This window comes from Oncorhynchus mykiss, chromosome 12 (assembly GCF_057628025.1).
Source record: "Oncorhynchus mykiss isolate SJ-2025 chromosome 12, ASM5762802v1, whole genome shotgun sequence".
NCBI lineage: Eukaryota > Metazoa > Chordata > Actinopteri > Salmoniformes > Salmonidae > Oncorhynchus > Oncorhynchus mykiss.
Genome location: NC_143033.1, coordinates 6,805,001 through 6,817,500, shown reverse-complemented (window position 1 = coordinate 6,817,500; position 12,500 = coordinate 6,805,001). Strand labels below are relative to the sequence as shown.

Genomic DNA, 12,500 nt, shown 5'->3' with positions numbered 1-12,500 from the left:
GATCAATCAAACACGCCACGCATAGTTGGGAAGGTTCGCAGTTGTCATTTCCAAAGAGTAATGTCCTTATATCCAGCCTTTTCCCCCAAGCCCTCAAAACAGGCACGCTTCATCACGTTATTTCACGGTAAAAGTTAGCCAGTCCAGGTTAGCTGTGCTAGCCCCCCTAGCTCTGAAAACAGGCTTACAAGGGTAGGTAGCATCATTATGTAACGTCAAAATATTTTAACCTGCACATTTGATCTCCTGTGATAGAATAGCACACTTTTGTCTTGATGCCAAAATACAACTATAGCCTAGTTATATGTTCATACATTGTATCAATAACATTGTCTGTCTTGTCATCATCATCATCATCATTGAAGAAAGACTAGGTTTACCAGCTATGCTGCAGACCTCACCCCATGAATATACATTGAACGAGTGAATTTGGGCGTTGTTATCTTGTAATAACAACAATATTTAAATGTAAAAAAAATAAAAAATCATATAGCCAACTATCAATGTCGAAATACATTTTTGTTTTCATATTGACCTAATATCATCGTTTATGTGCCATGAATTTGGATGGTTTGAGATGTTGACAAACAGACAGACATTCACACACCCGCGCGCACCTTCCTGTTAACACTGCGCACTCCAACACAATTATATCTGCGTTCTGGACCAATCAATCAACCATTTACAATTAAAACATATTTTGCAATGTCAACAATGTTTATCAATTTTCCTCCTCGTAAATGTACATTTCACCCCACCAATTGCTGTCAGCAAAAGTGCAAGGAATCGATATATTAAAAGGTAGCTAGGTGGCTGTAGAAACCAACGTTATTACTATTCTGTGGCACACACATGGGGCTCAAACTCGGATGAGTGGAAGCTGGAAATGAATAAAAGTCCTGTCAATGATCACGTTCCATTTACAAACTGATATTTATAAACGTCCAGACCTACTTTCACTGCGTGTGTATAAAGTCCGCTTTATTGACATTTTCCGCAGTCTTTATAGCGTTTGTGTATTTATTGTATATGCAACGGGATTGTCACTTCTTGATCTCTGGCTAAACTGCCATTAGCACAGCTCGACCTGCATTTGGGGAAACATTCCCATTCCTATTCCGATTTTTCTTCCTATTTTATTTCACCCGAGTCATACATTTTATCCTAAACCTCCTGTTGCACAATGATGCGCTGAGAGAGAATAGGTTTAAATGCAAAGTGGAATCTTGCGCGACTCGGCTCCCGGTCGTCTGGATTTTGAGGAAGATCTAATAGTCGGTTCCCCTCCCATCCGTGCGAGAACTGGCGTCCTCTGACCGCAATTTGTTTCCATGTTTTTAGGTTTGTGTGATTTTGCTAAAATGCATCACCAACAGCGAATGGCTGCCTTAGGGACAGACAAAGAACTAAGCGACTTATTGGATTTCAGTGCGGTAAGCAATTGTTATAATATTGCAATGACCACAACCACGGCACCGACCTACCGGCGACTGTTTAAATGTTTATTTGTACGGCAGAGATAGACTAATGTTTTTGTTATTCATTGTGATGTATTTATTTAAAAGTTTTTTTTTTTTCCTCTGTACGTCTTTAACTCAACGTAAAACATATGATTTAAGCAAGTTATAGTATCCTAATTGTGTTTTCTATTTTTCCCTAAACATGTGCAGAGAAATATGATATTGCATTAGTAATTGTGTTGTTTCTATAGATGCGAAACAGCGATTTGAAAATGTTCCCAACATCAATGGTAGTATATCCCATTTTAAGTATTTTTTTCTTGTTTCATTCTGTCCTAGAATAGACATTTTTTAAATAAGTTTTAAATTCCTGTCTTTTTGTGATGCATAATTCTAGTGACAGGTCTCCGTCAGTAGATCAATCCCAGTAACATAACTGCATGCGGGAGTAGCCCACGATTATATATCAGCTTTAATATGTAAGTCGTTACTTGTACAATGTTGATGTTTTTATTTCATGTTATGAATAACGGATAAGTGACTTTATTCCGACCCGTTCTAGTCGTGGCAGATATTTGTCCTTTATAACGCTGTAATGTTCGGAAGTTGGGACAGGAAACGTGCCCCACAGTCATGTTTCTTGAACCAATAACGATCGCTACTTTTAGTCAACCTCTAGCTGTTTGTGAAAAAAAATATATATATATATATAAATCACTTTTATGTATCAGAAATACATTTGATATTTGCTAATCCAGACATTTTTTTTTTTTCGTCAGTGTATTTACAGCGAGGTAGACATTATTAATAATTACAGTTTTCATATTGCTGTTATTTCTGGGGAGGACACTATAATTCTAAGGATGCAGTAGAATTAGAAGACACTACTATTGGTCAATATAGAATTAGAAGACACTACTATTGGTCAATATGGATGACCATCTGCAGCACAGATCAGGGAAAGGTGTTCAGCACTCAGTTGAAGTTGGCTTGGGGTTCCCATCATAGACCACAATCATACTTATTGTGTAGCATAAGGCTATTATAATAGTTATTTAAAAACGTGATTATTACGATTTGACAACAACAACAAAAAACCACGACATGCCCTATTTATTGATACATTTTAAGATTGAACTTTTAAGCAATAAGGGGTGTCTATTGTAAAGCACTGCTTCTTCTCTTTCAGATGTTCTCTCCTCCTGTTAGTGGTAGAAACAGACCCACCTCCCTGGGAAGTGGACATTTTGCAGCCTCAAGTATGTCAATTTCAGCTCATTTAAAGAACACATTTATAGCTGTGGATATTGTATATGTTGTTACTATCATTTTCAAATCAAATCAAATCAAATTGTATTTGTCACATACACATGGTTAGCAGATGTTAATGCGGGTGTAGCGAAATGCTTGTGCTTCTAGTTCCGACAATGCAGTAATAACAAGTAATCTAACTAACAATTCCTTTTTTTTTGAGCTTCACTGTGTAAACATAATTTTGTTTTCCTCTTACAAAGACAAATTTATATTATTACAGATTATTTTTTTTTAGCTTTGTTTATCAGCTATTAAGAATATAAGGGTCTCGTTGTACATTAGTTTTTACATTTAACTAGGCAAGTCAGTTTAAGAACAAATTATTATTTACAATGACGGCCTACCGGGGAACAGTGGATTAACTGCCTTCGTTCAGGGGGGCAGAACGACAGACTTGTCAGCTCAGGGATTCGATCCAGCAACCTGTCAGTTACTGGCCCAACGCTCCAACCGTACCGCTCCGAAACATACATCATACGTTATTATTGATAACCCTTGAAGTTGTGAATGATAGTAGTGGGTTTACATGTGATTTCTCTGGGATCACTGGGCCTCCCACTCAGTACATAGCTGAGGAGGCCTGATGTGTCTTTAAACAGCAGGCATCGTTACTCTTTGGGTAGTAACAGCAGGCATCTTTCCTCTTTGGGTAGTAACAGCAGGCATCATTCCTCTTTGGGTAGTAACAGCAGGCATCTTTCCTCTTTGGGTAGTAACAGCAGGCATCGTTCCTCTTTGGGTAGTAACAGCAGGCATCTTTCCTCTTTGGGTAGTAACAGCAGGCATCTTTCCTCTTTGGGTAGTAACAGCAGGCCTCTTTCCTCTTTGGGTAGTAACAGCAGGCCTCTTTCCTCTTTGGGTAGTAACAGCAGGCATCTTTCCTCTTTGGGTAGTAACAGCAGGCCTTAGTGAAGACTCAGGCATCTTTCCTCTTTGGGTAGTAACAGCAGGTGTAGCATGTCAGTACCAGAGAGACGGTGAATGAAGTTACACCTCCGTCATATTTCTGTGGGGTTTTGAAAGGCAGCGACGATGCGTTTGAGTTGTTGTTTTTTGTAAGGTCTACTACGGGGTTTGTTAAAGTCTCTTGTCTGTAGCACAGGAGCAGCAGTAGGGGTTTAAAATGAATGGACTAGCCTTTGGATTGTAATTTCCTTCATGTGGATGCGTAGAACCGGTTTTGGGTTTAGTAACAGCAGGTGTAGGGTGTTATACTACACCCAGTCCAATCTAGTACAGGTTTAAACGGAATGAACTATAAAGACGGAATTAAACACAACATTTTAGTCAATGGTTTTTTAGGGGAACGGCCTCGTCTCCGAGGGGAGATCCTCGGAGCCAGATGATGTGGTTGTAGCTAGCCCCGTGCGGGGCTGCTGGCATTGAAACCCCACCGCAAGTGAGAGAACAAGGGTAAGTTCACATATAAATACATCCCAACATTTATCCCCCTCATTGGTTGAGAAAGAGGAAGGTGATACTTGCAACAGTGGACCCATAGGTTAAACAGGCCCGCGTGAGGAATGTGCATTATTACGCCGTGCTCGTAGGTCATAGGGTAAATAGATGAATGACATTCCACACAGGGCTAATAGGAAACAGGACGTTGTGCTGATGATGAGGATGCGTTTTGTATTCATTCCCACAATGCCCCTAAGAATAGGAAACATTAGTGAAGTGTGTTCTGCTTACTGGATGAAGATTAACAAGCATTAAGACCAAGAGAGACGATGAAGAATTTTGTTTACGCTGATGTCGTTTGTAGGCCTTTGTGGCCGTTCACTCTTTTGTCTCTGTAGCACATTGGCAGAAATGTTGGTGTTTTGGAATAGACATTGCATTAGAATCTGCCTCTGTAGGTCAGCTATATCTCTGTAGGTAGGCTATATCTCTATATAGGTAGGCTATATCTCTGTAGGTAGGCTATATCTCTGTAGGTAGGCTATATCTCTATATAGGTAGGCTATATCTCTGTAGGTAGGCTATATCTCTATATAGGTAGGCTATATCTCTGTAGGTAGGCTATATCTCTGTAGGTAGGCTATATCTCTATATAGGTAGGCTATATCTCTGTAGGTAGGCTATATCGCTATATAGGTAGGCTATATCTCTATATAGGTAGGCTATATCTCTGTAGGTAGGCTATATCTCTGTAGGTAGGCTATATCTCTATATAGGTAGGCTATATCTCTGTAGGTAGGCTATATCTCTATATAGGTAGGCTATATCTCTGTAGGTAGGCTATATTTCTGTAGGTAGGCTATATCTCTGTAGGTAGGCTATATCTCTATATAGGTAGGCTATATCTCTGTAGGTAGGCTATATCTCTATAGGTAGGCTATATCTCTATATAGGTAGGCTATATCTCTGTAGGTAGGCTATATCTCTAGGTAGGCTAAATCTCTATATAGGTAGGCTATATCTCTATATAGGTAGGCTATATCTCTATATAGGTAGGCTATATCTCTGTAGGTAGGCTATATCTCTGTAGGTAGGCTATATCTCTATATAGGTAGGCTATATCTCTATATATGTAGGCTATATCTCTGTAGGTAGGCTATATCTCTGTAGGTAGGCTATATCTCTATATAGGTAGGCTATATCTCTGTAGGTAGGCTATATCTCTGTAGGTAGGCTATATATCTTTCTAGGTAGGCTATATATCTCTGTCGGTAGGCTATATATCTCTGTCGGTAGGCTATTTAATGTGGCTTTGCAATATCATATTTCCATGCACCACTATATCAACATTTTATTTGCTAAACAAACACACATCGTACCAGTGGACATTATGATGTGTTTTAATCTGTGGGATGTGTCTAAAGGAAGGCCTATATATAAACGACAATAAACAGTTTGTTTACCTTTTCAAATGATTCTGGCATGGGAAAGCACTTTGTCCTGATATCTTGTTGTAGCCTAAGCTCTCATATCCAAACTGCTATTAAAGGTGTTGGCTACTTCCTGGTGTTGACTACTTCCTGGTGTTGACTACTTCCGGGTGTTGGCTATTTCCTGGTGTTGACTACTTCCTGGGGCTGGCTACTTCCTGGTGTTGACTACTTCAGGGTGTTGACTACTTCCTGGTGTTGGCTACTTCCTGGTGTTGACTACTTCCCGGTGTTGGCTACTTCCTGGTGTTGGCTACTTCCTGGTGTTGGCTACTTCCTGGTGTTGGCTACTTCCTGGTGTTGACTACTTCCAGGTGTTGGCTACTTCCTGGTGTTGACTACTTCCTGGTGTTGGCTCCTTCCTGGCTTTGTCCCAAACGGTACCCTCTTCACCACAACAGTAGTGCACTAGCACACACACATACTTCCTGGTGTTGGCTACTTACTGGTGTTGCCTACTTCCTGGTGTTGGCTACTTCCTGGTGTTGACTACTTCCTGGTGTTGGCTCCTTCCTGGCTTTGTCCCAAACGGTACCCTCTTCACCACAACAGTAGTGCACTAGCCTATATAGGGTGCCATTTGGGATGTGTGTTTCTCCGTGAATTGTGTATTGTAGGGTGGCGAGGAGGTGTTTGTGGTGGGGTATGGACACTGCTCTACCCTGTTGCCACGCAACTTGAAGTTGGCAACCGATAGACGGGAGGAAATGTTCCATAAAACTGTGAATTGACAAACACATTTTTTTTTTAAATGAAAACCGAAATGTTATATGTACAAAGGCCCAAATTTAGGCTTTTTTTATTTTATTGATGTTTTCAAGTTGAACATCAACTAAGGAGGTTATCAGTAATGTCCATCTGTGGAATTTAAATGAGCTTTTGTGAGAGAAAAAACAAAGCTGCACATGAACAGCCAGAATCAGCCCCTGTTCTGGCTGTGCCAAAGTTCTGTGTGTGTGTGTGTGTGTGTTTGTATGTGAATGTGTGTGTGTGTGTGTGTGTGTTTGTATGTGAATGTGTGTGTGTGTGTGTGTGTGTTTGAATGTGAATGTGTGTGTGTGTGTGTGTGTGTTTGTATGTGTATGTGTGTGTGTGTGTGTGTGTGTGTGTGTGTGTGTGTGTGTATGTCTCTGTGCCAGAGTTCCACTGTATGAGGAGAGATTTGGGTGAAGGAGGAAGATATCTTTTTGTTGTCCTAATCAGGCATATCATTATTAAGACACCGTTCAGGGTAAATACTGTCTTAATAATATCCTACAACGTTCCGTTTGATCTGCTTGTACACACAGTCACAGACAGATAGTCTGTCTCTCAAATGGAACCCTATGCTCTACAGAGTGCACTACTTTGTACTATATAGGGAATAGGGTTCTATAGGGCTCTGGTCTAAGGTAGTGCACTATATAGGGAATAGAGTGCTTCCAATGCAAGCCTGCCGGTTCCTCTATTCAACATGATCTGTCTTCGTCATGCCTGTCAGTCAAAAAGAGACTGATTGCATTCAAAATATAGACGAAGACAGGAGAGGAGAGGAGAGGAGAGGAGAGAAACAGTCATTTAAACCTAGATTCCTTCCTCCCGCCTCCTCTCCTCCTTTCCACCGCCCCCCCTTTCTCTCCCTCCTCTCTCTCTGCCTCCCCCCCTCTCTCTCAATTCAATTCAATTCAAGGGCTTTATTGGCATGGGAAACATGTGTTAACATTGCCAAAGCAAGTGAGGTAGATAATATACAAAAGTGAAATAAACAATAAAAATTAACAGTAAACATTAAACATACAGAAGTTTCAAAACAATAAAGACATTACAAATGTCATGTTATATATATATATACAGTGTTTTAACAATGTACAAATGGTTAAAGGACACAAGATAAAATAAATAAGCTTAAATATGGGTTGTATTTACAATGGTGTTTGTCCTTCACTGGTTGCCCTTTTCTCGTGGCAACAGGTCACACATCTTGCTGCTGTGATGGCACACTGTGGAATTTCACCCAGTAGATATGGGAGTTTATCGAAATTGGATTTGTTTTCGAATTCTTTGTGGATCTGTGTAATCTGAGGGAAATATGTCTCTCTAATATGGTCATACATTGGGCAGGAGGTTAGGAAGTGCAGCTCAGTTTTCACCTCATTTTGTGGGCAGTGTGCACATAGCCTGTCTTCTCTTGAGAGACATGTCTGCCTACGGCGGCCTTTCTCAATAGCAAGGCTATGCTCACTGAGTCTGTACATAGTCAAAGCTTTCCTTAATTTTGGGTCAGTCACAGTGGTCAGGTATTCTGCCGCTGTGTACTCTGTTTAGGGCCAAATAGCATTCTAGTTTGCTCTGTTTTTTTGTTAATTCACTTTAATGTGTCAAGTAATTATCTTTTTGTTTTCTCATGATTTGGTTGGGTCTAATTGTGCTGCTGTCCTGGGGCTCTGTAGGGTGTGTTTGTGTTTGTGAACAGAGCCCCAGGACCAGCTTGCTTAGGGGACTCTTCTCCAGGTTCATCTCTCTGTAGGTGATGGCTTTGTTATGGAAGGTTTTGGAATCGCTTCCTTTTAGGTGGTTATAGAATTTAACGGCTCTTTTCTGGATTTTGATAATTAGTAGGTATCGGCCTAATTCTGCTCTGCATGCATTATTTGGTGTTCTACGTTGTACACGGAGGATATTTTTGCAGAATTCTGCGTGCAGAGTCTCAATTTGGTGTTTGTCCCATTTTGTGAATTCTTGGTTGGTGAGCGGACCCCAGACCTCACAACCATAAAGGGCAATGGGCTCTATGACTGATTCAAGTATTTTTAGCCAAATCCTAATTGGTATGTTGAAATTTATGTTTCTTTTGATGGCATAGAATGCCCTTCTTAACTTGTCTCTCAGATCGTTCACAGCTTTGTGGAAGTTACCTGTGGCGCTGATGTTTTGGCCAAGGTATGTATAGTTTTTTGTGTGCTCTAGGGCAACAGTGTCTAGATGGAATTTGTATTTGTGGTCCTGGTGACTGGACCTTTTTTGGAACACCATTATTTTGGTCTTACTGAGATTTACTGTCAGGGCCCAGGTCTGACAGAATCTGTGCAGAAGATCTAGGTGCTGCTGTAGGCCCTCCTTGGTTGGGGACAGAAGCACCAGATCATCAGCAAACAGCATACATTTGATTTCGGATTCTAGTAGGGTGAGGCCGGGTGCTGCAGACTTTTCTAGTGCCCGCGCCAAGTCGTTGATATATATGTTGAAGAGGGTGGGGTTTAAGCTGCATCCCTGTCTCACCCCACAACCCTGTGTGAAGAAATTTGTGTTTTTTTCCAATTTTAACCGCACACTTGTTGTTTGTGTCCATGGATTTTATAATGTTGTATGTTTTACCCCCAACACCACTTTCCATCAATTTGTATAGCAGACCCTCATGCCAAATTGAGTCAAAGGCTTTTTTTAAATCAACAAAGCATGAGAAGACTTTGCCCCCCCCTCTCTGCCCCCCTTTTCTCCCCCTCTCTCTCTCTCTCTCTCTCTCTCTCTGCCCCCCTTTTCTCCCCCCCTCTCTCTCTCTGTCTCTCTGTCTGTCTCTCTCTCTCTCTCTCTCTCTCTCCCCCTCTCTCTCTCTCTGTCTCTCTCTCCCTCTCTCTCTCTCTCCCTCTCTCTCTCTCTCTCTCTCTCTCACTCTCTCCCTCCCTGTCTCTCTCTCTCTCTCCATCCCCCCTCTCTCTCTCTCTCTCTCTGCTTCCCTCTCTTGTCTCTCTGTCTGTCTGTCTGTCTCTCTCTCTCTCTCTCTCTCTCTCTCTCTGTGTCTCTCACTCTCTCTCTCTCTCTCCCTCTCTCTCTCTGCTTCTCTCGCTTGTCTCGCTCTCTCTCTCTCTGTCTCTCTCTGTCTCTCTCTCTGTCTCTCTCTGTGTCTCTTTCTGTCTCTCTCTCTGTCTCTCTGTCTTTCTCTCTCTCTCTCTCTCTCTGTCTCTGTCTCTCTCTCTCTCTCTCTCTCTCTCTCTCTCTCTCTCCCTCTCTCTCTTTGCTTCTCTCTCTTGTCTCGCTGTCTCTCTTTCTGTCTCTCTCTTTCTCTCTCTCTGCCTCTGGACTCGTGTTAAATTATGTTATTTTCAGGAAGCAGAACGAGCCTGACAAAAACCAGAGCCAAACTGTAATTATTGCGGTGGATTAGGAATTAATGGGTGTTTTAGCTATAATGGCGGTATTATTAGCGGTATTTAATAGTATTTAATACTAATAATTTCTAGCTCTAATAATGAGAATAATTTTGCGGTTGTCTCTTGAGTCGTGTAATCTTCTTCACCTCAAGGCCTTTATAGGTTGATATTAATAATCGATTATTGTCTCTCCACGTTGGGTTTCATGCCACGGAGACGTCTTGGGTTTGTGACAAGTTACAATACAAGAGACAGACAGACGCCAGAGCTTCCCTTTGTCACTGGTACCTGATAACGTTGGTTAAGGAGGTTGTACAAAGTGAACGTCCTTTACATTTAGTCGCTCACATACCATGTGATGACTGTCAAAGCCTTTGTCACCAGTGAGGGGTCATTCCAAACATTCCAATCGTTCCAATCATTCCAATCGTTCCAATCGTTCCAATCGTTCCAATCATTCCAATCATACCAATCATTCCAATCATTCCAATCATTCCAATCGTTCCAATCGTTCCAATCATTCCAATCATTCCAATCATACCAATCATTCCAATCATACCAATCATTCCAATCATACCAATCATTCCAATCATACCAATCATACCAATCATTCCAATCATACCAATCATTCCAATCATACCAATCATACCAATCATTCCAATCATACCAATCATTCCAATCATACCAATCATACCAATCATTCCAATCATTCCAATCCAGAGGTTGTCTGTGTGGAAAACAATCCCTTCCTAAAGAGACACACTGATAGTTTTGGGATGAATGATTCAAGTTTTGTAGGGTGGAAGGTTTTGTTAACTGCTCACCCTGAACATTTAACAGCACTGAATTGAACTCTGTCTAACGCAGAGGAGGGAGCACAGACACTCGATGAAGGCTGACTGGACTAGAAGAGGGAACACAGAGCCTTGATGAAGGCTGACTGGGCTGGAAGAGGGAACACAGAGCCTCGAGGAAGGCTGACTGGGCTAGAAGAGGGAACACAGAGCCTTGATGAAGGCTGACTGGGCTGGAAGAGGGAACACAGAGCCTCGATGAAGGCTGACTGGGCTAGAAGAGGGAACACAGGGCCTCGATGAAGGCTGACTGGGCTAGAAGAGGGAACACAGAGCCTCGAGGAAGGCTGACTGGGCTAGAGGAGGGAACACAGAGTCTCGATGAAGGCTGACTGGGCTAGAAGAGGGAACACAGAGCCTCGATGAAGGCTGACTGGGCTAGAAGAGGGAACACAGAGCCTCGATGAAGGCTGACTGGGCTAGAGGAGGGAGCACAGACACTCGATGAAGACTGACTGGACTAGAAGAGGGAACACAGAGCCTCGATGAAGGCTGACTGGGCTGGAAGAGGGAACACAGAGCCTCGATGAAGGCTGACTTTGCTAGAAGAGGGAACACAGCCTCGAGGAAGGCTGACTGGGCTAGAAGAGGGAACACAGTGCCTCGATGAAGGCTGACTGGGCTAGAAGAGGGAACACAGAGCCTCGATGAAGGCTGACTGGGCTAGAAGAGGGAACACAGAGCCTCGATGAAGGCTGACTGGGCTAGAAGAGGGAACACAGAGCCTCGATGAAGGCTGACTGGGCTAGAAGAGGGAACACAGAGCCTCGATGAAGGCTGACTGGACTAGAAGAGGGAACACAGAGCCTCGATGAAGGCTGACTGGGCTAGAAGAGGGAACACAGAGCCTTGATGAAGGCTGACTGGGCTAGAAGAGGGAACACAGAGCCTTGAGGAAGGCTGACTGGGCTAGAAGAGGGAACACAGAGCCTCGATGAAGGCTGACTGGGCTAGAAGAGGGAACACAGAGCCTCGATGAAGGCTGACTGGGCTAGAAGAGGGAACACAGAGCCTTGATGAAGGCTGACTGGGATAGAAGAGGGAACACAGAGCCTTGATGAAGGCTGACTGGGCTAGAAGAGGGAACACAGCCTCGAGGAAGGCTGTCTGGACAAGAAGAGGGAACACAGAGCCTCGATGAAGGCTGACTGGGCTAGAGGAGGGAACACAGAGCCTTGATGAAGGCTGACTGGGCTAGAAGAGGGAACACAGAGCCTCGATGAAGGCTGACTGGGCTAGAAGAGGGAACACAGAGCCTCGATGAAGGCCGACTGGGCTAGAAGAGGGAACACAGAGCCTCGATGAAGGCTGACTGGGCTAGAGGAGGGAACACAGAGCCTCGAGGAAGGCTGACTGGGCTAGAAGAGGGAACACAGTGCCTCGATGAAGGCTGACTGGGCTAGAAGAGGGAACACAGAGCCTCAATGAAGGCTGACTGGGCTAAAAGAGGGAACACAGAGCCTCGATGAAGACTGACTGGACTAGAAGAGGGAATACAGAGCCTTGATGAAGGCTGACTGGGCTAGAAGAGGGAACACAGAGCCTCAAGGAAGGCTGACTGGGCTAGAAGAGGGAACACAGAGCCTCGATTCACACGCTCGCTCCTTGATGATGATGTGTTGTAAGGGATTGTGTGTGTGTGTGTGTGTGTGTGTGTGTGTGTGTGTGTGTGTGTGTGTGTGTGTGTGTGTGTGTGTGTGTGTGTGTGTGTGTGTGACATTAGCTAGTCTATTTTTAGGATTAGCTAATGATTTAAAGAACGTCCTGACCTCAGAAATGTCTGATAACTATGGTAACAGTTAGTGGCTTTTTATCTGTGTGTTTTAGTCTCGTTTTGTGATTCGTTAACACAGT

The 12,500-nt window shown here is 43.0% G+C and overlaps 1 protein-coding gene across 25 annotated transcripts in view; it reads left to right on the top strand.

Moving 5' to 3' along the window:
- Nucleotides 1-12,500, top strand: part of LOC110517257 (transcription factor 4) — a 437,420-nt gene that overhangs the window by 634 nt on the left and 424,286 nt on the right. For 8 of the 25 annotated variants that reach the window (XM_090191595.1, XM_090191593.1, XM_090191598.1 and 5 more), the window contains exons 2-4: nucleotides 1,342-1,433; nucleotides 1,712-1,750; nucleotides 2,650-2,719. In XM_090191595.1, coding sequence (XP_090047721.1) covers nucleotides 1,362-1,433; nucleotides 1,712-1,750; nucleotides 2,650-2,719 — 181 coding nt within the window. In that variant the 5' untranslated portion in view covers nucleotides 1,342-1,361. Of the gene's footprint in view, nucleotides 1-1,226; nucleotides 1,434-1,711; nucleotides 1,751-2,649; nucleotides 2,720-12,500 lie in introns of those variants that run through there. The other 17 variants (XM_090191601.1, XM_090191602.1, XM_090191600.1 and 14 more) reach the window with 8 other exon arrangements.